At 36.0% G+C, this 25,955-nt stretch overlaps 1 protein-coding gene across 7 annotated transcripts in view; it reads right to left on the reverse strand.

Moving 5' to 3' along the window:
* RAPGEF6 (Rap guanine nucleotide exchange factor 6) overlaps positions 1-25,955 on the reverse strand; it is a 196,446-nt gene that overhangs the window by 39,981 nt on the left and 130,510 nt on the right. For all 7 annotated transcript variants that reach the window (XM_059174494.1, XM_059174491.1, XM_059174492.1 and 4 more), the window contains 4 exons: positions 19,481-19,721; positions 11,923-12,080; positions 4,133-4,373; positions 1,802-2,185 (listed from right to left, as the gene is read on the reverse strand). In XM_059174494.1, the coding sequence (XP_059030477.1) occupies positions 1,802-2,185; positions 4,133-4,373; positions 11,923-12,080; positions 19,481-19,721 (1,024 nt within the window). The remainder of the gene's footprint in view (positions 1-1,801; positions 2,186-4,132; positions 4,374-11,922; positions 12,081-19,480; positions 19,722-25,955) is intronic.

A 25,955-nucleotide genomic window follows, 5' to 3' on the forward strand; every position in this document is an offset into this window, starting at 1 on the left:
TTGACAGAGGGAAAGAGACCACAAGTAGGCAGAGAGGCAGGCAGAGAGAGGGGGGAAAGCAGGCTCCCCACTGAGCAGAGAGCCTGATGTGGGGCTCCATCCAAGGACCCTGGGATCATGACCTGAGCTGAAGGCAGAGGCTTTAACCCACTGATCCACCCAGGCGCCCATAACTGTGCTGTTCTATTATTTCTTGAAACTGTCCCCTATCTCTTTGGCTCAACTCTCTTCTTTACCCCTACACTCTGGATGGTCACTAGTTATGGCTCTTAAACCCTCTACTATTTATTTTTTACATTCTCTTTTTACATAGAGATCTCTCTGTGTTAATCAGCTTTTTTTTCCCACAGACTACCCCAAAACTGAGCCTCTAACTCTCACATTCTAACTCTATGCCTCTACACAGTTTCAATTTCTAGCCTTCCAAGCATGCATCAATGGAATCTTGGTTCCTTGTTTTAGACTCAGCTGTTAAAAACTCTGAAGTAAGTGGCATGATTCCTGCATTTTATAGGTGGAAAAAAAAGTCTTCAATTTTCTACTGACACAGTGCTACTACACTGGAAAGGCAGGACTCAGACACAGGTTCAGCTGTTCTAAAGGTTAAGGCTCATATCTGTTCAATACTCCTTCTAAAATCAAATTTTAAAAAATCACACCAACAAAAATTCCTCCTAAAGCGTCTAATTCAAGCGCACCCACTGGTTACTTTCATAAAGGAGTTTCTCATCACCATGACAGATTTATGATTATAAAGATTCCAATTCTATCTCATGTGAGACTAGAGCAGGTCATAATTAAATTCTGTGGGAGTTATACATAGCTGGGATGAGGAGGTAATTATGCTGCAATATATAAGCACATGATCTTATAAATAGGCAAAACTATAACTACCCTCCACCTTTAAAACCTGACTTCCTTTAGGGACGCCTGGGTGGCTCAGTTGGTTGGACGACTGCCTTCAGCTCAGGTCATGATCCCGGAGTCCCAAGATCGAGTCCTGCATCAGGCTCCCAGCTCCACGGGGAGTCTGCTTCTCCCTCTGACCTTCTCCTCACTCATGCTCTCTCTCACTGTCTCTCTCTCAATAAATAAATAAAATCTTAAAAAAAAACAAACACACCTGACTTCCTTTAAGAGGAACCCCTTATCACTATACTAGGGGAGGGTCAGAAAATACATTATTACCTCAGTTAGCCAATCTAGCCAGTCACAGTGAGTCAGGGAAAGAAAGGCTTCCAGGACATATAACCATCCATATTTCCTGGACTTAGAGACCATGAATTTTTAAATTCTAAGGCCTATTGTGCTTCAGCAACAATACAACCAGATACCTCATGCAGTGTTTGATAAACAAATCAGTGCTCACCAAATGGTTGCCATTATTATCATTATTTATTGTTGTTTTTATTGTTTCAAAATTGCAATTTTAGGTTGGAGCAGTGATGCCACACTGATTTTTCAGTGCCAAATCGCAGTGAGGCAGATAGGGAAAGATGCCCGATATGGGAATCTGATGATAAAGATCACCTGTTGGCCATAAATCCCAAGAGAGTATAATCCATCAAAGGGGGGAGAAGGAAAAAAAATGGGAAGGTACTTAACCCTCTTCAGCAAAAGGAATGTTTAAATGAAAGATGTCAGAAAAAGAAAGTGAAAAAGTCACTATCACCAGAACGGAAAATTAAATCTAACAATACTTTGAAAGCCTATTAATTGGAATTTTCTTCTAGTCACTTCATACCTACGTAAAAAATCAGCTTCATGTCTAAACTATACACAAATATTCATACATACTTACCTTATTATGGCAAACATGGAATTGAAGTTCTTACATTCTCGACAATGAAGAGCAATTTTAATAAAATGCTTAATAATCTTCATTCGTTTCAGCTGATTAGATTCAGTTAAAATCTCTGAGGCAACCCAGAATGTCTCCTGGTTAACAATGTCCTCAAACTCTTTCAAGTGAGTATTTCCTGTTTTGGAATCTAATTTAAAAAGGTCATCAATGTATTCAGTAGGCTCAATATTACGAAACAAATCGAAGTCCCTCATTGACAGCTGAGTGGCCACTTCGATGGTACTGAGCTGCAGCATGGAGAGTTGGCTTTCCTTCACTAGTTCTTGAGCATCTTCATCTGAACATAAGGTTTCTGTTTCCATGTTATTTTTTAAATAATACCTAAAAGAAAAAAACTATCTTTATAACAGATTTCACATTTATAAAGAGCACTTTCTTTTGGACTGTTGTCAAAATGTGATTATACTGTTTGTCAAAAACATCAGATGTTTGTCAAAAACATCAGACTATTCAGGAAAATTAACATTGTAAATGAGAAGACAAAGAAGTTACCCTGTTGTTCCACCATTTGACATCTATTAGAGAGTAAAAATAATGTTGACAATGCTGTGAACCTAACCATTTTATGAAACTACTCACATAATGTGTCAACAACTGTGTGTGTGTTCTTAGGGATAAAGCACTAAGAGGCATAAATGAAGGAAGCTGATGCAGGGTAGGTACTATGTCAGTATTTGTTCATGGGCAGCATGAATGAACATCTGAATCAAGACTGTTTACACTTCTATTCAGAAGTCGTTCTTACACTCATTTTCTTCTTTCTCAATTCCCAAGAGAAGCAAAGAATAAAACCAGTAAAGAGGAAAAACCTCTCCACTAATGAGTTCTCCCTTCTCAAATACAAAACTTCGTTCCAGCAAACGGCACTGATTGGCAATCATAAAAGAGACCTTCATTTTCTTCTTTTTACATTAACAAATCTGTAACACTTAAAAGTTAAAGACAAGTTTCACAGCTGGGAAGTATCTTGTATAGGGCTGTTGCTGGGGATAAAAAAGGTAACATACTTGTCATGTGTCTTTTAGTTCATTCTTTTCTAATATACAATTTTTTCCCCAGCCTCAGTTTGTGACCATCTATTTTTGACTATCAAGGAACTATATCTTGTTTTCTTCTGTGTGTATACTATTCACATACCTAAAAGAACACTATAAATGTGTTGAGACCCTAGTTAATAAAATTGTATCTAACATTTATAGTGGGGGACTAACTCATTCATTCAATTAACATTGCTATGTGGTAGGTTCTACTATTATCATTCCCATTTTTTTAGTGAGAAAACTCAAGCAGAGAGAAACCAAATAACTCACTCTGGTCAGAGCTGGGACTTTCCCAGACTGCTGAGCACTCTGGCTCCACTAAGTATATCTAGCAAGGCTGAGTTCATCCATTCTCTCTTACCAGTAACCATGAGAGGTAGTCATTTTTAGGTTTCTAAGGATCTTAACTCTATATACAGAATTTAGGCTCACTAAAAAGAACATTATTCTCAGACAAAATCACCAGAGTTAACAACAAATGTACTATAGAAACAATCTTCTAGTTGATCAAATAATATTCAAAGCACATTTTTAAAAATTAGAAAAGTTATTCCATAGTCACAGTTGGAAAACTGCTTAGAAAAAGAACTGTAAAAATTATGCCCTCTTTTGCACAGAGTACATTTTAGTCATACTAAAAACAAATTTGTAACTAAACACATACATACTCAGATACATACAAAGATAAGTATCATTTGGTTTCCTCTCTAAAAAGTGGACTACACCAGTGGTTCTAAGAATCTGTTTTAGCAAGAGGGCTAAAATATTTTAGCAAATTATCCTTCCCTTCCTTCTCCTACTTTCGAGTAGTCCTTATGAGTGCTTACACTCTGAGATTCCATTTATATAATTATGGAGACAAAGCTGAAAAAAAAAAAGCCTACTTTAATTTTAGAGAAATTTCAATGATCCTAAGACATGATATTTCTACTTAATATATCTGTTTTTACACACAATCTTCAAAAACACATCTACATAAAAAGGGGATCAAAAGGTATAAAAATTTTCAGTTATATAATAACTAATGGAAATGAAAACTACAACATAGCAAATATAGTCAATAATATTGTAGTAACATTATGTATGTTGACTACAGTTTTCATGCTGAACACTGAGTAACAGAACTATTGAACATATTGTACACCTGAAACTAAAACACCATTGCAAGTTAATTGTACAATTAAAAAAAGATCTAGAAATAAGTACATTCACTAATAAGCACATTCACCTTCCATTGAGCTGAATTCTATCAGCTAATTTGGAGAACTGGTCTGGAAGTCTTCTCTGTTTTATGACACCCTCAGGAGTAACAGAAACTTCACAGAGAGAATATGTGTCGGACGCACCCGTCAAACCAAATTCATGAACAGCATGACAAACAACTTCTTTAGCTGTAGTGTCTTTACTGATGATAATGTAGCAACTCTGTTGATCTGCTTTGAAAACTCTTATAACTTGATCAGGAATATCTACGTAAATACAAAAGTGTGCCTTGTTATTTTCAAGACAATTCAACTCTTCATAAAGCAATTTAGAACAAAAAGATACCACTGGACAGTGATACATACCTATCTATTTCAGGAGGTTAACAGAAGTCACTGTTGCATTTATTGGTAAATGAAGGTATCTACCTTTCCAGGTGACAAAATACTAATATATGTTCACAGAAAAACATACACAAAATGATAAACATTATGATTTGGAAGCCACAATCTTTTTTATTTATTACAAACATTTTGAGGTCATTAAATACTCTTCAACAAAACAATTTTTTTAAAATAGATTTTATTATTTGGGAGAGCTAGAGAGAGAGCACAAGTAGGCAGAGCAGCAGGCAGAGGGAGAGGGAGAAGCAGGCTCTCTGCTGAGCAAGGAGTCCGATGAAGGGCTCAATCCCAGGACCCTGGGATCATGACCTGAGCCGAAGGCAGCCTTAGCCGCTTAACTGACTGTACCACCCAGGCACCCCAACAAAACAATTTTTAGAAGAGGCATAGGACTCCGTAATGTGTATTTCATATTTTTAAGATTATTTATTTATTTGTTTATTTGACAGAGATCACAAATAGGCAGAGAGGCAGGCAGAGGGAGAAGGGAAGGAGGCTCCCCACTGAACAGAGAGCCCGATGCAGGGCTTGATCCCGGGACCCCAGGATGATGACCTGAGCTGAAGGTGGAGGCTTTAATCCACTGAGCCACCCAGGTGCCCCTTTTTAAATTATCCAAACCTTTAGTGACAGACATTTAGGTTGCATATCTTTTATAACAACACTGTGATGACTAATACTCTCTTTCCCTGGTAGATTAACCTTTGCAGTCAATCTGATTATTTCCTCAGAGAAAATCCAGTGGGGGAGGGGAGATGGGAGGGGAGAAAGAGAGAGAAAGGATTTGCTGAGTTAGAAGGAGGGCAGGCATATTTTTAAGGTTTTTGAAATATACTGCCAAAATGCTCCCCAGAGAGGTTATAATATTTTATAATGCTAGAATATAAAGAGAGCAATTTTAATCACATCCTTACCCAACTGTTCATTACAATTTTTTCATTTTGAAACCGCTATGCTTTTCCTCCCTCTAAAAATATGCCATTATCTTACATTTCATTTCTTTGATTATGGGTGAGAGTCACTTGTTTAATGAGCAACTAATATTCCTTCTTTTTTAATACTTTTTACATTCTTTATGCTTTTTCTTACTGAATTATAGTAGATACCAACACTCAGTCTACCATACAGTGGCACATGTCTTCCTATTTTTATATTTATTTAACACAGGAAAACTGATTTGGTTAAACATTTTTTTTCTTTGGGATTTCTGCTATTAGCAGACAAATCCTAATTCAAGATATGCACAAGTAAGTAATGATTATCTCCTTCCCTCATTCTACCTTATTTTATTTTGTTATACTGCATTGGCTAAAACTTTAAAAACAATGTTCAATACGATGACCCTGGACTAATTTGAACAGAGTGTATTTCCTCCCTAATATTTCTTAATATTAATAATTTCTTGATAATAAATCAGTTACAAAAGTTTTGTTCTTTAAATTAAGAAAAATGTATTATTTGTTAGTTTTTTGGTAAGAACTATAATTGGACTGGGCGATTTTGGTGGCTCACGTAATTATATATGGTTTGTCTAGTACTATCTCATTAGCACTACATATATTAACTTTTAGAGATGAAGAAAAATGACAAATTTGTCTCAAAGCCATCTCAAGTACAATTCTGGCTAAAGGAAAGAATAATGAAAGAGATGTGGCAGAAGATAATTTCAGAGAATAAGATACTACTCTGAGCTCATGGGACAAAAAGAGACCCCCAAGACTAGAAGATTCAACTAAACAGATATGAATGCCTGGAAAACACAGTCTTAAGAGTTCTAGGCCCACTGTCAAGCTGGAAGCAGAAGTCTTCATATATTCAGTCAAGTTCCTTTCGTAAGATGTATGCACCAAATGGCCTTTCTTAATGTATGCAAATATTTGAGTCACCAAAAGCTTCTTGTTCTTATTTCCTTGCAGTGAGTCAATCCTTAGGATGCTGATGACATCAGTTCTCTACACCTACAAGGCTTAAGATTAGACTGTTTTATGATTCACTTAAATCAGAGATGCTTTTCTACTCTTGGCTAGAAAATGTTTTCAAGCAGAGGGAAATTCCAAGAGAAAGATACTGGACAAAGGGTTTCATTATCCCCTTGAACTCTGTATAAAGAGGTCAAACAACTAACTACTGTTACCTGTACTGTCCCCATCCTCTACAAAAAAAGGCCTCAGTTATCTGGGGCTCTAGTACTAGATCAGTTTACTAGTTTTTTTTTTTTTTTTAGATTTTATTTATTTATTTGACAGAGAGATCACAAGTAGGCAGAGAGCCAGGCAGAGAGGAGAGGAGGAAGCAGGCTTCCCCCAGAGCAGAGAGCCCGATGCAGGGTTCGATCCCAGGACCCTGGGATGATGACCCGGGCCAAAGGCAGAGGCTTTAACCCACTGAGCCACTCAGGCACCCCAGTTTACTAGGTTTTTGCCAGCAGGATTGGCTAACCTTGAGGCAAAGGGGAGATGCTCGGATCTCTTTTATTAATTTCTCCAGAGAAATTTATTCACAAAGACAGATTGGGAATTTGCACATATTTCATTTTCTCTTCTTTTACTTTCAAATACTAATAACATCTGGGAAGGAACTCAGACTTGTAAAACAACAAACATCTTGCAAAACAGTGTAAAAGAAAGTCATACTGTTAAAGCCATTTGTTTCCCATGAGAAGGCCAAATGTTACATAATGACATCATGTAAGAGGGATCTGGACATCATGAATGGGTACCCCTAGAATAGATCCATAAAAGGGATTATTCAAAGGGCACCCTATTACCTAAATCCTGATTAATTTGCCACGGTAATAAATACCAATCTGGAAAATGATTTGTAAAAATAATGGAGGTAAACATTTCTTTGCACTGTTATCGGCGTCATGGTAAAATTTTGTTTTAAAATTGTGACAGTTTATGTCATCATGTTTGTTGTTAGAAGGGCGTATGTGTCAAATGTAATACTTAACACAGGTAAGATAGCAAATGTTAAATGATCAGATGAATGGTAGACATGACATTAGAATAAAATTGAATCAAAGGAAAATGATTTCAAATTTTAGGCATGAAACTAAAATGCACCTAAAAATAAAACCCCATAAGGAAAAAAGAGACATTTAATAAGAATCTTGAGGACTAAAGCATTTATTAATCTTATTATTCCTATTTCATTAAAAAAAATCTTAGGTAATAGGTAAATGATTTAAGAGAAGAAATCTCCAATATCTGGACTTTCAACTCAAAGGCAGAATTTCTAGAATACTAACTATAATCCTCCTGATTAAAATAAAGAAATAACATACTTGAAGGATGCATGTATTCACCCCAGTAATAAAGAAGGGACTATTTAAGTAATATTATGATAAAAACAAAACCAAAGACTGTCTCTTAATCATACTTTAAGTTGTTAACTGCCATTTAAGTACTTATGGAGTGCCTATTATGTGTCAACAGTATTTAAGCGATGAACATACAGAAATAAAGGAGATGGGACAAAGTCTCTGCTCTCGGGGACTTGCTTATATTAGACAAAGTGGTGGGTTCACGGAAAGACAATCCACATCGTGAGAAGTTTCACTAAGAAAACACAAGGTAGTGGTACAATGGTAGAAATCAAGGATTAGCACATTTGTTCTATAAAGGGCCAGACAGTAAATATTTTAAGCTTTTCTGGGTAAGAGGCAAAATAAGATGATATTTTGTAGGTACATATATAGTAAAGGAGAAAATAAATTTCCACAAACTCTTTGATAAAAATTCAGTATTCGACAATAGTGCAAACATAAAACATGGAAAGATAAACACAGAGATTTAGGCAACACTGTAAACACTCACCAAAAGGGGACTGGTTAAACAAAATGCTACCAGCTGTTTAGTAAACTGTGGAAGAACAACACATTCTGAGGTAGAAAAGTATTCAAGGTATATTGCAGGTGAGATGGGCTAAGTAGAAGAAAAGTATAGCATATAATTTGGGGTGAAAAGGGTGGTGGACACATTTTATGTGCACTGAAATATCTGGAAAGATATATGAATAAACAACCATTAATTCTAGGGAGTGGAGACTTATATTCTACCCTTTCTCAGATTTTTAAAAATTTTATGTTCTTTAAAATAAAAAATTAGTTAAAATAACTCAGACTTATAATACTGAATCTGAAAAAGTATTAAGTAATAAAGAAATCAAATAAAAGGTATGTGCTACTAATGAAAAAGAAGCAAGAAGTTCCATAAGTACACTCAAAAAAAAATTCGAGTTTTATAATCCTTTTGGCCATACTCTGAGATCTTTTATGCCTAATCTAGTATTTAGGTCAAAAATTCCTCTAAAACCTACATAAGTTATAGAGCAGCTTGTATACTCTGATTCTGTAACTATAAAAAATTATGTATTCAAAGAAAATGTTGAAAAGAATACACACCAGTTTACACTGGTAAGCTTGTAGATTGGACAGAAAAGTTCTGACTCTTATTTTATTTAATTCTGTATCATATGACTTTTTTAAAATAATAAAATACTACAAAGAAGTTTAGCAATGGAATATCACAGTCTTCAAGATACTTACAGTAAAAAGCAATAGCTGTAGGCAGCAAAAACAAAGCAAAATCACAGAAGAGTCAGCAATCAAAAGCAAACTACTTTTAACAGTTCTGTAGCTTTGACCCTACTTTCTAACAATTTTACTCAAGCAGCATAAACATAGCTGAGATCGCATCAGACTCGACTCATGTCACACATGTGCTGCAATATATACATGTGACATGCACAGCTAACCTAAAATTTGGCGATGTCATATATAATTTAAGGAACTGATTTTGGAATCAATTGGTAATGTGTATTTTATTCAACATAAACAGCACTGTAAAAGTGCTTTCATAAAGGTGTACATTTGGGGGCTTAAAAATATAATTTGTAAGTCAAATACCGATCTTATAGGTGTTTTTTTTATATTGCTGGTATGGACAAAGGCTGCAGACTTAGTCTGCAGATGGACCTTCTTTGAATAGAAGTCATAAGAGCCTCAAAAGTTTTCAATGAGTGAGCTATGCAATCAGTTGAATTGACTAGCACTTCCTCCTCAGAAATTTGAATTTCAGTGCAATGGAGCCCAAAGTTTCTAAATTTTCATCAATTCCAACTTCTTCCCTTTGTTGCTCCAGCCAAATCCTCAAATGACTGCTGTCCTTTCCCTACAACCATCCCTTATTTCCTTACCCCCATTTCTAGATATGCCACTGACAAAAAGGTAGCCAGGAACATCACATTTTATAACATACCATCTTATGAAAGTATGCATACTTAGATTTTTTTTTTTTTAAAGATTTTACTTATTTATTTGACACAGAGAGATCACAAGTAGGCAGAGAGGCAGGCAGAGAGAGAGGGGGAAGCAGGCCCCCCGCCGAGCAGAGAGCCCGATGCGGGACTGGATCCCAGGACTCTGAGATCACAACCCGAGCCAAAGGCAGAGGCCCCAACCCACTGAACCACCCAGGCGCCCCTAGATTGTGTTTTGGTAGTGTAAAAATATTTCATTTGTGAACATACTGCTGCAGGACACACACATAGACATGAAAATAAATTCCCGTGCTCCTACTGGAAAGCAATATAAGACAGACAATGAAAATGTGCTAAAGATTTCTAGGAAAGGAGGGACTGCCTTCCTACATAAGGTAACATTTGAACTCAGTATCACAGAACAAGAAAAAGTTCGCAGGATATGCAGGGAGAGAACACCAAAGGTGGCAAAAAGCACAGGAAAAGAAATCACAGTTATGAAGGCACATGTCCCACTCAGGAAAGACAGGTGGTGAGAGTGGGGAGAATGGCAGAACAGCAGGCTAGAAAGGGGATTTACAATCATGCTGTGAAAACTGGACATTAACAAATATTATGTTATTGTCGTAATGTTACAAATCCGGGGCTGAGACTCTGCAAACCATATTCTTCTTTGCTAACAAGACACCTTTTAGGTTATGCCAAAAACCGGCACCAAAAACAAGTGTTGGGTTAAAGAAAGAAAAGACTTGCTGCTTTATGTTTCTTCTTGAGGGCTTTTTCTTCCTGTACCACCCCAGCAACACTTCACTCTATGGTGGCACTTCTTTCACGTACCAGAGGAAAAATCCAGTTTGCGCTTCCTACCTTTGTGATACCTTAGTGCTTGCTTCTTTACCATTGTAAGTAAATAGTTAACTTTATACCTTGACAACAATCCCTTTTACTAAATTCTGAATAAGTATCTGGAGAGGTTTCTATCTTATGACTAAACCTTGACTAATACAAAAATCACTAGAAATTCCTAAAGCAAAGTAATGACTCATTAGAATCTTTGTTCTAGAAAGAACATTGGCAGTCATGTAGAGAAAAAGATGTGTCAAAGACAGATAATTGGGGTTAGTCCTTGCTAACAGTTAAGAGGCAATTGAAATTAAAAAAAAAAAACAAAAACCCAATGTAGAGAATGAATTTCATTGAACTGTATTTTTATGTTATGTCCAATTTTAATTCAAGTTGCTAAAATGAAACATAAACCTTACTATTACACTTACATTCTTTCCTTTTGAATACTGAGATTCATGTAATTGAGTTTCCTCCCTTTTGACACAAGCTATTAGGAGCTTCAGCATGAAAATTAAAGCCAAATCACAATGTCATCAATCTTTGCAGAGCTACCTTTTTTGTCTACTCTCCTTGGACCAAATTACACATCTCAGTTTTAGTTGTATGTGTCTTTTACATACCATTTTACATTTCATTTGAAATGAAAGTCAAATCCTTTCAAGTCACAGATATGCAAATAATTCTCAAAGTTTTTCTTCTTAGTAATGAAATGTTGTATTATACTGTTAAGTGGCAATTTCTGCTGCTGGGCTTGAATAGATGCAGGAAAATTAACTTAATGTCCCACACAATGTTTAAACCCCAAATCTGAACACAAATGAAAAGATGCTATAGTATATTTAATTAATAATACGTGACAATAAAACAGCTTTAGCTTCAGGTGCTGCGGGAAAAAATCAGTGTTTACAAAAAATTACTAATATATTTCAGTATGTCACAGAGGAAGTTAAGTGAGACCACCAAAATTACAATAAATTCACTTATTCTCTTTCACATCCTGGACAACCTGCTTCTTAACTGAGCAGCAGCATCCCGCTGCTCTAAAGGCTACCAAAAGACACCTAAATGTAATCCCTTTTCTATGTACTTCTATTTCATATTGGAACAAACACCATTCTGGCTTATGCAGAAAGATACAAAGTTCTCTTTAGATTTTTGCAGTAAGTCATAACTTACTCAACATAACTCTTGAGATAAGAGAAGACAGATTTAAGCAAATCTACCATTTGATACACAAGACACAACCACCTCGTTTGTCCCTTTGGCACCAATAAGGCTATATGAAATCACAAATAAAAATTACCTGAAGGATTAGAAAAATCCAACATGCTGGTGGTCGGTTGCAGGAGATCAGGGCTGCTAGATGAGAGTGTTCCAGGAATAGGCATTATAGCCAGACTGTGCCTGCAGTGTCTTGTTCCCACGATGCTGTCGTCCTGTGAGTGGCTCAGGCCTCCGTCACTTCAAAATAATGGCACATAAAGTATTTAAAAATTCTTAATGGTTTCTTTTCTCTGTATACACTTGAGGCATAAGACCAATTCAAAGTGGTGACTTAAAAAATTATATAAGTATATTACAGCAATTAAAAAATGGGATAACTATATTAATGAAGACACTCAAAATTTACTTACACTAAATTTAACTTACACATCTAAGTAGTTTTACATCATAAAGAAAGTCATGCTGAGTTTCTATTGGTTTTGATAGAGAAATTAAACCTGAATGTTTGGGGAGCCTTTAAGATCATCCAGTTTTGGTGGACACTAATATATCCAACAACGTATAACCACACCACAGCAAAGTTTGCACTCGCAAATAATAGGTTGGTGATCTTCTAGGCAAAGCATGAAGTTGGGTCTAAATTTAAACCAAAAAACCCAGCAGGTTGTAGAAAACAAAGGGACCAGGTCCAAGTGACAAAATAAGAGAGTCTTTAAACATATGAACAACCTGAGAACTGCCCAAACCAGCGATAATGTGGAAAGGTAACAGGAAGATGGAACACAGAAGAACAGTGAACACTGGGTACATGTGACAAGTAGAAAGACGAAAAAAGAGGACCAGAAATCAAAACAGAAGAAAAGGAGTTTTATAGTCTTTTAAATTTATTCTAAGGACATATGATTTCTTGCATGATATCTCGTATCTCAAGTCTAATTTTTTGGCTATTCCCTAGATGAGAGCATCACAACCACAGCAGAAAGCAAGTCATTTAAAGTTATTTCCCTTCAAAGGTTTCAGAAATATCAATTAAATGGCCAAATTTAAGCAAATAAAACACCCCCCTCTTTTAAGATACTTTATAAAGTATTTATTTTTTTATTTTTACTTTTTAAAAGATTTTATTTATTCATATGACAGACAAAGATCACAAGTAGGCAGAGTGGCAGGCAGAGAGAGAGGAAGGGAAACAGGCTCCCTGCTGAGCAGAGAGCCCGACTTGGGGCTCGATCCCAGGACTTCAGGATCATGACCTGAGCCCAAGGCAGAGGATTTAACCCACTGAACTACCTAGGTGCCCCAAAATACTTTATAAAGTATTCTAAAGCCACCTGCGTGGCTCAGTTGGTTAAGCAACTACCTTCACTTCAGGTCATGATCCTGAAGTCCCAGGATCAAGATCCACATCCAGCTCCCAGCTCAGCAGGAAGTCTGCTTCTCCTTCTGACTCTCCCACTTCTTGTACTCTCTGTCTCATTCTCTCTCTCCCAAATAATAAATAAAATCTTAAAAATAAGATAGTTTAAAGGTTGAGAAGTTAGCGCCCCCTGGCTTTGGGACCTAGAATCCAATATTCCTGCCTGGCTTCAGAGGGTACAGCAACCTCCTAGGCCTATTTTCTAGGCTTCTAAGGAAGCACAGAATGGGCAAGGCCTGCCACAGTGCACCTGTACCTTCTCAAGCTCCAGAGAACTCTCGGCATGAAGACCAGCAAAGTGGAGAGAGAGTATCTTCTTCACTTGGGAAGTCAATATAAGGTCTAGCAACGCCACCCTGACTCCACACCCCAGCATTTCATTCATTATAGATACTAACTACATTACTATCAAATGACCTTATAATAACCCTGTGTGCCTTTGAAAAGATTTATGGTTTTGAATTGATGCTTTTAATGACATTTGTTATACTTAACAAGAAAAATACTTTAAAGGTGTTACACAGGCAACTCTAAATCCATCTAAGAGAAAAAATTAAAAGAAACCCAACTCTGTGGGATGCCTGGGTGGCTCAGTGGGTTAAGCCACTGTCTTCGGCTCAGGTCATAATCCCAGGGTCCTGGGATCGAGCCCCAAATCAGGCTCTCTGCTCAGCAGGGAGCCTGCTTCCTCCTCTCTCTCTGCCTGCCTCTCTGCCTGCTTGTCATCTCTCTCTGTCAAATAAATAAATAAAATCTTTAAAAAAAAAAAAAAAAAAAAAAGAAACCCAACTCTGTCATTTAAACTTTACATACATACCCCAGAAAGTCCTACAAAACAAAGGATTAATGAAACAGTCCTATACAAACACAGTACAGCAATGAAAAAGATTTCCATTAGAATAATGAGCAAAATACCATTTTTTTCTAAAGGTTAAACCAATCCTTTAGGTTAACATTAATTCTCATCTATGTTTTATTCAATGTAGTATTCTACCCAGTACCTGCCATACAAACAGGGGTATCAAAGAACACTTACCTGTTACCATGAAATGGATTAAATGAGTGATAGGGGATACATCCAGAATACGTTAGGAGTAGAAAATAGGACTTAGGCAGATTAGGGAACTATGCCAGATGAAGAGCGGAGGACAGTTAAATAAATAAGCTAAAGGACTGCTAACAGCCACAGAAGGAAGAGAGAGCTAGGACAAGCAAGACTGCACAGGAGTCAGGGAAAAGCATGAAGACATGGAAAGGAGCAAAAGTAAGTGTTTTAAGAGCCAGCTATGCATGTAAACTTGGGTTATTAGCTACGTGACCTCAAGGAAATTTCTTTCTGTTTTGGACCTTTGGTTTCCTCATCTAAAAATGTGACTACTACTCCCCCAGGGCTGCCTTAAGGATTAAATTAGGTTATGTAGGTGAATATTTTGGCACAGAGGAAAATACAATTCCAATTTTTAAGAAGAAGTAGAGTACTTTTACTAAAATTAGAACAGTACAAACCTAAAAAGGATTTTAAGCAATTTGTACTGAAAAACAGAGAAGGCAGCATGGATACAACAAATGCTACAGAAACAGGAAGTGTTTACCTGGGAGAGAAGGCAGTCTCATCTGACAGAACTAAGGCTAAGGAAATACAATATCTGATAGGATATTAGTGCTTATGTTAAATTGGTTCCTTATAATTTGGTGTGTGTTGCTAAAGATCGGAGCTAAATGTTTTAAAGTTAGGTATGAGAACAAAAGGAAGGTGGCTTCCACAGAAGCTGTACTTACAGCTTTGATGTAATTTGCAACAACTTAAATTATATGGAAAATAAATATTTTTAAATATAATAGGCTTTCTAATTTAACTGACTTTTGAAAACAAATCTGCTTATTTTTTAATACAGAGGTCCAAGTAACTGAATCCAAAGGAGCAAACTGTTAAAAGGTTAGCTGGTCCTATTAATAATCACAGTAGAGGGACGCCTGGGTGGCTCAGTTGGTTAAGCAGCTGCCTTCGGCTCAGGTCATGATCCCAGGGTCCTGGGATCGAGTCCCACATCGGGCTCCTTGCCCTCCGCAGGGAGCCTGCTTCTCCCTCTGACTCTGCCTGCCATTCTGTCTGCCTATGCTTGCTCTCGCTCACTCTCTCTCTGACAAATAAATAAATAAAATCTTAAAAAAAAATAATAATAATCACAGTAGAAGCAAGTTTAACAATGTTAAAAAGTTTTAATTTTCTTTTAAAGGGAACTGGCTCTATTAGTAGCAGTAAGAAGTAATTCACTATGGAGACTAAGAAAAGTGCATGAAATACCGTAAGTCCTTATCTTTCTTACTGATATTATTTAACATTACCTCTGCTTTTTTAATAAGCAAAGAGAGTACACCATACAGATACAATAATGTAAAGCTGGTTACAAATTCATGGTAATTAAGGTGTGAGCATGTATAAATGAAAACTATTCTAATGTTATGTACAACTCATGCCATGACATGAATGAAACAGTATCTAATTAGCAAAATATCCATGCTTTTTTGGAAGCTGAATTGATAAAGCCCATTTGCAAATAATCATGTCATTTCTTACCAAAACAGTCTCCTGAGATGATGCAGTAACAGAAATAAGATAGTTTTGAAAAATTCCTCAATAATTCCCCATCACTAAGTTTACTTAGAATAAAACTGTATTTTAGTTTCATATTATGAAACTAAAGAAGCTATGTAAATATCAATATGCAAATGAAAAATAATTCCAATACTAAAAGCAAACAAAGTATGCTGACAAAAAGATGGTGAGAAAAAATAATTTCTGATAAGCAAACAAGATAGTCTACTTCTGGGACTACTACAAAGAATAATATGAAGCTCTTACTACGCAATTTGTAATTAAAAGAAAAAACCTAAAAGCTAAGTGATTAAAAAAAAAAAGGACATCAGATTTCCTAAATCATAAAATATTCACAAGTCAATAAATACCCATTGCTATGTCCTTTCACAGAGGTTATTGAAAATGAATAAATTTTTTCCAGTTGTAATTTTCAGAACAATTCTTTCATTTTAAAATTATGTAATGGTTAGGGATATGGGGAATTATCTATTCTTATCTCAACTATTTGCTCTTTCCTTCCTTCCTTTCATATTCTTTTGCCTATGTGACAGATGTAGATTATTCTTTCTTCCAGTATTTCTATGATAACTCTTAGAGATGAATGCTGCAATGGGCAGAGACCAAGTGCCCTTCCAAAGAGCCTGACACACAGGAGATGCTCAGGATCATGGAATTAAATTCATTGAAGTTTTTTTTTTTCCCCCACTTAAAAAATATTTAAAGGAGAAAATTTAAAAAATACAGTGAACAAGCAAGGAACAGAGAAAATTATGTATAACATCACACTCTAGAAAAAAAAATCACAATCAACATTTTCCATTCTAGTTACTTTTACAGAATATAGCACAATCTATTTAACCAATCCCTTATAGCTGGACATCTAGGGTACTTTTTTTTTGTTTAATTACAGACAATACTACTAAGAGCATCTGTATATAAATCTTCACCTAATTATTAGAAATGGAATTACTGACTAAAAGGTATGAACATTTTTGAAACCCTCGAGAAAAAATACCCAAAGGCTTTATGGAAAGTTGCATAATTTCATATTTCAACAGCAGTCTGAGCCATTTATCTGATGTTATCAATTCCTGGCCCTGACTATTCTCTTGTCAATTTGTGATGAAACAAGTGGTTCCCTGTTTTCAAAATAAATTGAATACCCTTGATTACTAATGATGCAGCACACATGATTCATGTTCTCTGCTGATTTTCCCATTGAAGTTTTAGTGATCTTTTGTTTATCTATTAAAAGTTACCTGAAAGTGCCATTCATTCTCAAAAATGCTAAGCAACCAGTTTGACACATCAGTTCTTTTTGTAAAACAGGCTCCAGCAGAAAACCTTTATTATATCTACTAAAATAAACTGGCTTTTTCTTTTTGCATTTTATAGCTGAAATTATTAGCATTTTACTACTCTGAAACATGTTTAGAAGTGATAGTTTAATATTAACTTCTGAAGTACAGTATTAATGTTTGCATTCATAGCCAACAACAGTCTCCTACTGGCACAAAAAACTCCATACATAACTAAATGAAAAAGTATTTCCTTCTAAGTTATCTATTTCTATTAGATCTTTCATTATAGGGGGTACCAATATAAAGAAATCATGCTTGAAAATACTCAAATGACTGCTCCTGGCTACATTAATTTCCACACCTCCCACTGTAACCAAAGAGAATCCAAGCATAAAACCAATTCCCATCCCTGAAGGACATACTATGGAGATGAGTTAGCTGCGTGACATATGAATATAGCTGGTTGGAATCTAACACTAAAAAGCTAAAGTCAGTTACAATCATTGTTCTCTGACTCTAGAGAACACACGTCACAATGCCACTGTTCAAAATGAAAACCAGTTAAAGGAGATGAATGTATTCCACACCAAATCCACCCAGGTTTCCAGCAACAGAACTCAGGGCATTACCTCCTGAGAACTTCCTTTGAAAACTCTTCTCTGGTTCTGGTCCTCCATTCATCCCCGTTTGCTCATTGCCTTCCTGCAGACTTCTGCTCATCCAAAACTGCCTGCCATCTTTACACTGTGACCTAGCCCCACTTATATCTCCGTAATTCTCATATATGAGAATAAGATTTTTCTTACAGTGTTCGCTGTCCTGCTGTCACACTACAGTATGCTCAGCATTAAAAAAACTTCATCTATATTAAAGTTATCATTTTTATAAACTACTTGCCTCAAGGAGAACAGTCACTAAAAAACAATGAGTAATAAATAGACTTTGTAGAAATCAGTGACATTAAGAACAGATTTCAGGATGTGTCAATTCTCTGTGAGCCCCCAATTAAATGAAGAACAAATGTGTTCCCTGACTGGAAATAAGAACTCAAAAAGAAAAGCATTTTCTGATCAGGCAATCTTTGAGATCCTGAACTCTAAAAAAATTGAGAGTTGGTATTTATCGATTTCTAAGTTGCCCCCTAGTGTCCTTGCTGTTACTACTGCACTGTGCTGCACTTACAACCCCAAACTATCAAATATGATGAACAGAGTTTCTATGGCTCCCTCCTCCTATGACACAATAAAGTTCATATCTTTAGCATAATATTCAAAGTCCTTCATAACACAGCACTTACCTAACTCTCCTGCTTTATCCCTAGATGTACACACACTAATACACTCCAACTAACCTACCAAGCTTTGTTCCTGCCTTTTTATGTATTGAAACATTTTATCACTCTGTAATGTCTGCTTCCCTAGTTAGATAATCAACTCTTAGAGAACAAGAAACTTGCTCTATCTTTGTATTATTTGGACACTGTGCCTAGTGTATGATAAGTGTGTGGGAAAATAAAGGGTTTGTAGTACAAATTCCTTAGAGGTTGCGACCACCTCTTTTCAGCTCTATAAAATTATCAATGGGCATAGTGCTAGGCACTATCAGGAGCCAAGTATTTTCTTTGAGTATATTTTGCTTAAATATTCTTTCTTCTTTTCATTCACTGTCTTATTCAACAGATATTGAGTGACTACTATGTGTTAAGTATTGAGCTTGATTAGGACTTGTGTGATTGCTTTAAGAAGTAGATAATGTAAAATAAATAGACATAATATATGCTAGACTCTTTCCCAGTTGTGATACTTTAGTGAATTGATTTTCTAAGTATTTTACAGACCTCAATTTACATTTAAAGTCTCAAAGTTTCATTCTTTTTTGGCGACATCTCAATTTAGAAATAGAAACAGATTTGATTAAGAAGGTCATTTAGAATTCAGGAAGGAAAAAATAGTGCAATAAGAGAAAGATGACTTAGAAGACAAAAACCAGTATCAGCAAATGTATTCCCAAGATGTCCAAATTTATACATCAAAGGACTGAAATTAGACCAAAAATACACAAGGAAAGATTTCATAAGATAAAACGGACAGTCTTCCCTAAAATTCAAAATAGCTACTGGAAGAACACATAATCTAGCAGTGGTAACATCACAGAAGCAATGGAAAAAATACTGAGAATTTCTTATTTATGGGTTACTTACAGATTTTATGATGCATTGGTTGTATAAAAACCAAAACTGACCTCAAATTCCCTACCCCCCCAATAAAATATTATAGTCAATAGGAAAAGGCCTACCATGATACAGATTAGCATTACCTACCTAAACAGTTTTGGAGGTAAGATACTAAACCGTGTTTTATCCAAAATTTTCCTGATTTTGTTTCTTCCACCTGAAACAGTGTTTGCTTTTATTTTCTTATTTCCTTTCTCCTGTGATGTGTGTTCAATATCTCCTGGTACATCCTGGATTGAATGGCGATTACTTTTTTTTTCAGCAATTTTAGGAATATGAGGAATACCAGATTTTTCTTGTTCAGTCCTACTAAGTAACTCTTTGAACACTGTGGAAATTAAAAAAAAAATTGTCATTTCTTTTCTTCTCATTAGCAAGATTTTATAGGAACAACAAATTTGAAAGATAAACAATCACTTTCTATTACTTGGCCTTTCAGTCTCATTCATTAAACATTATGAAATTTATACCCATCCTTCATCAGCCATATCCACTTATCTCTTCAGTTTTTTAAGATTTTTTTTTTTTTAGTTTTTTAAGATTTTAAGTAATCTCTATACCCAACTTGGTGTTCAAACCCATGACCCTGAGATCAAGAGTCACATGCTCTATCTACCAAATGAGTCACCCAGGTACCCCTAAGAATATATTCCAATTTTTTTTAAAAGTAGGCTTCATGTCCAGCTTGGGGTTCAAACTCATGACCCTGAGATCAAGAGTTGCACACTCTACCAATTGAGCCAGTGAGGCACCCCTCTCTTCAGTTTTTATAACTAACCATACTTCTGATATTTTCCCAAAGTGGCAAAAGAAGGTTACTGGCAAGAATGGAATGAAAGTGGGCAGGTACTATGTTTGAAAGTCCCGGGCTTCCTATTTAGTAATAATTGCTATATAATAACAATAAGTAATATAACTATTAATCAACTCAGATTTTATAGAAAGAAGTATTTAGACTTTATTATTTACACGTTATTTCTTATCATAATCTATATCACTTGAGATGAGATACAAGTACTGCAGTCAGGTTCAGTTTTGTAAAATTTAGCCAATTAAAAAAAAAAAAAAGTTTGACTGCACCTGTTTTCGCCAGAAATAAACAATACCAAATGTAAAAATAAATGACAATCTCCTCAAGACGACATTTCTGACAACTCCGTCACTTGTTATTCAGCTAAGAAACATTCACTACAGTGGTGTGAAGTAAACAACCAATCATTCTTAGGTAACTTCCTATTAACGCGAAGTCTGATAAGTTATTTCATTCTTAAGGAAAGTGAAAGCACACTGGAAGAACTGCCTGTCTCACAATCTCTTAGCCTAGATCAGAATTTTCACCTTGGGAGAAGGGCTATACCTCCTTGGGATCAGGTGAAAAAAAGACTAATCTGTGTAAGACTATGGCTCAATCGCAGGACCCTGAGATCATGACCTGAGCCAAAAGCAGAGGCTCAACTCAGTGAGCCATCATCCAGGCACCCCCATACTAGGTACTTCTAATAACTAGTATAATTAGTTATTAGTGTTGCCTTTTCCAGTTAGGATAACCTATATTACCTACGTTTCATTAACTAAGTCCATAGTAATTTTTTTGTTGTTTTAAATATGCTTTCTGAAATAAGACAGATCAACTACTAGAGGGGGGAAAAAACTAAAAAGATAAAAGCTAACATAGAAGGTAACCTTCCTAAAAACTCATGGTGTCTGGGGGGGTCTGAATCAAAGCAAAATGAAGCTACATATTCTAAAATATGCAGGTCTTCAAAAGGTATAGCTTTGAGTAGAAATACTTAGTACCTTTATAAAAGAAAAACTGTAAATAGTACAAATGTGCCCACTGAAAACAGAAAACTTATCTTTTTTGTTGTTTTGGGGGTGACTGAACAGTTTCCTTCAACATCAAAAGAGTTACAAGTAAGATTCTGAAAGACAAAGACTTAAAAAATTGATGCATTACAACAGAAAATAGCTTGGCATTCAGTTGTAGAAGTGGACCACTCTTGAAAGTTTCAACCAGGATGATGTATTACCAAAGCATATTCAAAGTTTATGAAAAGCATATTTTCTGCCTTCAAAATAATGGGAAATCTTTAGGAGTCACCTTCTCAAGACATTTTGCTTGATTAAAAAGCAATAAATTCCTTTTAGTTTCCTTTGAAATTTATGCTTTAATTTAAGCATGCGGTAAAGGCAAAAATGCCTTTTTGAGCTAAAATCAGTATGTACTCATACAAAAAAAAAAAAAAATTTACTGACCCAAGAACATGTCAGGCACTATACCAAATGCCTGCAGATTGCCCGTTGTAGAAGAGTTAAGTCTAAGATACGTGGTACAGAAAAAACATAAGCCAAGGGATTAAGACAACGGGAAAGGGAAAATCCTCCTTAATTAAGTCACTGTGTAAGAAAAGTTCAGTAAGGTGAGATTTTAACCAAGCAAAGGGAAGGGAAAACAGAATGACACTAGGTAGAGGAAATCTCAAGTTCGAAGATCCTGTCACAAAAGGAAACTTAAGGAAAATTAAGATGACTGGGGAATAAGGTAAATAAGGGGCCTAAAAATGCTACGGTGAGGTGTCTGAATTTTCTGTGAAAAGCAACAGGAAATCTTTAAATGGGCTGTAGATATTCCTGCCTGTGATGTGTACATAACCAACTTAAGAGTGTATGAAGAAGTTTATATCCTCACTGGACTTGTGTATACAGTTATAAATAAAACTGTAAAGATATTAATTTGCAGATGAAGAGAAAAATAGTGAATTTTAAAAATTAGTTAAAGTTCCTGATAAAAATTAATAGGTGAGTAAATGTAATTACAATGCCAATAAAGAACAATATTGAACATACGAATCAGAAATGAAGGTGCCGGAGAATCATAAATTTGATTACATAAAGATGAAAAATTTCTCAGTCCCTACCTATATGTATGTATATCCACACACGCGTGCACACACACACACACACACACACCCGCAACACATCACAAGCAAAGTCAAAAGGACCACTTGGGGAAATATCTGCAACCTTTAAGACTAAAAAGATACTTTCCTTTTTTTTAGTAACACATTCAAACAAATCAATGAAAAATAAGAAACTCAATATAAACATGGAAAATGAAAAGACTGTGAAAAAGAAATGGTAACATGTAAAAAAGGTATTCATCTTCCCTCATAATTAAATGATGTGCATCAATAACCATAAAGTTGATCAAACCCACTACAGAGGCATTCTTAAATAGAAGTGTATGTAGATTGGGATAAACTTTTGGAAAGCCCAAGTACAGTATTGTCAAAATTAATTCCACTATGAGAAATTTATCTTACAGGTATATCTACATAAGCATAAAAGTACAAAGGATTTTTATTTCAACACTATAAACAGCAAAAACTAGCAATAACCAAAAATACCCATCAATATGACATTAGTTCAACACATTACAGATTACAATAGTATGTCAATAGATTCCTATTCAACAATCTCATAAGAAATAAATCTATACCAACTCCTGTGCAAAGTTTCAGAATACTGTACACAGTGGGGTCCATCTGTATACTTTCTTTAATGTTTTAATTTTTAAAACATACACATATATGACTTTAAAAAAAATGAAAATGCTAATAATTAATTATCTGAGTGATGTGATTTTTAAAGATGTTAGAAAGCTGTGAAAGCTAAGAGGAACAGATGAGCTAAAATTCCATGACACAAAGATCGTAAATTGAGATTGCCTGCCGTTTTCGTCTCTAAACATGAAATGGCAATGAGGTAGAGGGACTCTACTAGAGGAAAAATAATTATTTATTTATTTATTTATTTATTTATTTGACAGAGAGAAATCACAAGTAGATGGAGAGGCAGGCAGAGAGAGAGAGAGGGAAGCAGGCTCTCTGCTGAGCAGAGAGCCCGATGCGGGACTCGATCCCAGGACTCTGAGATCATGACCTGAGCCGAAGGCAGCGGCTTAACCCACTGAGCCACCCAGGCGCCCCGAGGAAAAATAATTTTTAACAGCTTCAAGCACTGGCATAAAAACTGGAATACAAAGAGACCCAAAGCAGTGCTGCCTTCCTCCATGGGACATGTCTACTTGTAAGACAAGGCAGGAGGCTGGGGACTGGTTGGAAATTTCATACAGTCTTATGGTACTTAGGATACAAAGTCATACAACAAGGATGGATGTGCAACAAACACATGATGTATTTATCTGCTTGGGGAGGGAGGCTCAAGAGCAAATCTCAAAACCTCTGAAGGGCTGAACTTAAGAAAAAAAAAAAAAGAAAGCCACTATACTCTGAACCAAAAGCCATGCCTCAGCCTGAGATTAGGGGTGAGGGTACAAGGACAAGGCTAACAAAAGCAGAGTACAATTTCCCACAATCTCTCCATGCTCAGAGACAAAACGTTCCATTAAGAGAAGGGACCTGCAACAAGCACAAGACAAACATCACTCTCAGTTTGAAACCTGGAAACATTTTAAGTAATTCTGTAACCCAACCTCACCCAGCCCTCACCTTGTATGCTTAACAAGAGGAAATGGCAAACCCTTTCCATTAAAAAAATATTAATTTCCCTACTTGTTATATACTAAGTATAGCATACAAAGAAAACATTTGCAAGACACACAAAATAAGACACAATGATAACCACCGGGGGAGGTTTGGCATGTGGATAATAAAAACCCCAATTTTGGAATTAAGACACAAGAGTTTTATAGTAAGAAATAATAAGAAATATAATAAGAAAATATAGGGAAGAGATAAAATAGATGAAAATATGGTGCAATAGAGAACTAGAATTTATAAAAAAGAGATTCAAATGGGAATTCTAGAACTACAAAATTATCTAAAATTAAGCTCACTGCATGTGTTCAACAGCAGACTGGATAAATAAGAAAACAGGAAAACTTTGCTTAAACACAGGTCATTAGAAAATATCCAAACTGAAGCACAAGTATGAGAAAAAATGGAAAGAACAGAACAGACTCTAAGTGATGCATGGGACAGAGATCTTTTACCACATATGATCTCACATGGAAAGAAGACAAAGTAGCAAAGGCAGTATTCTCAAGTCATAATAGCCACAAAATTTCTAAAGTGATGAGACATCAATGCACAAAATCAAAAGTTCCGCAAAGCCCAAACAAAATAAAGAGATTTGTACTAAGAGAACCTTTTTATACTTAAAATTGCCCTGAGTCCCGTTTATAAGTTATGGAAAATATTGCTGTATCTTTGTTTAGCCTTCTGTGGGCTATGGTTCCCATGTTCAGTTTTAAAAGCTCTGGAGTGCTTTGTGCCACCAGTCATTCTGGGACCTGGGCAGAGGTCTACTTCCAAGTCTTTGGTATGCTAAGTACGAACACACACACACACACACACACACACACACACACGCATGCACCCATGCACTGAGCCCAGGATCTCATAAACAACTTTATGGGGTTATCTCCTCCATCTCAGTTAACAACCTACTATCCTTAGTTTAACCTTTTCAGTCCTCTAGATATAAATTAATAAACTGCCCACTCTAGCACTTTAGGGGGGCAAGTAAGAGGACAGTGAGAGTGTGGGAAAACAATGAAGCTGGCCTTGCCTTCTTGGAGCCACAGCTCCACCCTCAGAATTGTTTCGAGTAGCCTTATGTTGAAGGCTGCGGTCAATGCTACTGGATTATTTGGAGCTGAGGCCTGACAGAATGAGGAAAAAAAAAAGGTGGGAATTCTCTTTTTCACTCCTCAAATTAGCTTTTTCCTGAACCTTTATTAGTTTGCACACATCCAGGTTTCAGCTTGCCAGCTCAGGGGATGCTGGAGAAAAAAAAAAAAAAGATTAATCCACTGCTGGTAGTGAGACTTCGAAGTTTCCAAGTTCTTCAATGGGTGATCACGATTCTGGCCAGGTTTTATTGTTGAACTTAGTGGGAAATAAAGGGTGGCATGTGTTTATCCCATCTCACCTGCAAATGTAACCTTTAATTTGATTTTTATCTTCACAGATATAAGATAGGTACATCATAGTCTGATATTCTGATATTTGATATTCTGGAGCCCTTCTGGTTCTGTTTCTGGTTGTAGATTACACTGACTTCTAAGAGAGCCTCACAGTCTTTGACTCTGTACTTGGAAAACTGTAAATTTTACAAATAAGAGGTCACTGCTTAAATCCTTAAAAGAGGATTTTTATATTCTTTTGCTAGGCACCTTAAGTCTAGGGCTAGAGCCAGAGCCAAATCTTGAGGTCCTTCTGAGTTTGCTTAACAACAGCCCACATCCACCTCAAAGTTAGCTGTTCAAGGTCCCAATGCTCAATATAGACATTTATGTGAGAGTGGTCTGAACCCTGGCAGACCCTCTAAACTAGAAACCTGTGATTTTTACCTAGCAGTTTGTTTTCTCAGCTACAATCTATGGACTAAAAATGTCCATGGGAAAAAAGACACCTTTATGGGATACAGTTTCAGTGGGGAGGGGAAGGGATTTGACACATGCAGACTTTGCGCCCCTAGCAACTGCAGGATTTCAACTCTATAGCCTTTTCCTGGGAGTCTATTGCCCAAAAAGGCT

This window comes from Mustela lutreola, chromosome 5 (genome assembly GCF_030435805.1).
Source record: "Mustela lutreola isolate mMusLut2 chromosome 5, mMusLut2.pri, whole genome shotgun sequence".
Lineage (NCBI taxonomy): Eukaryota > Metazoa > Chordata > Mammalia > Carnivora > Mustelidae > Mustela > Mustela lutreola.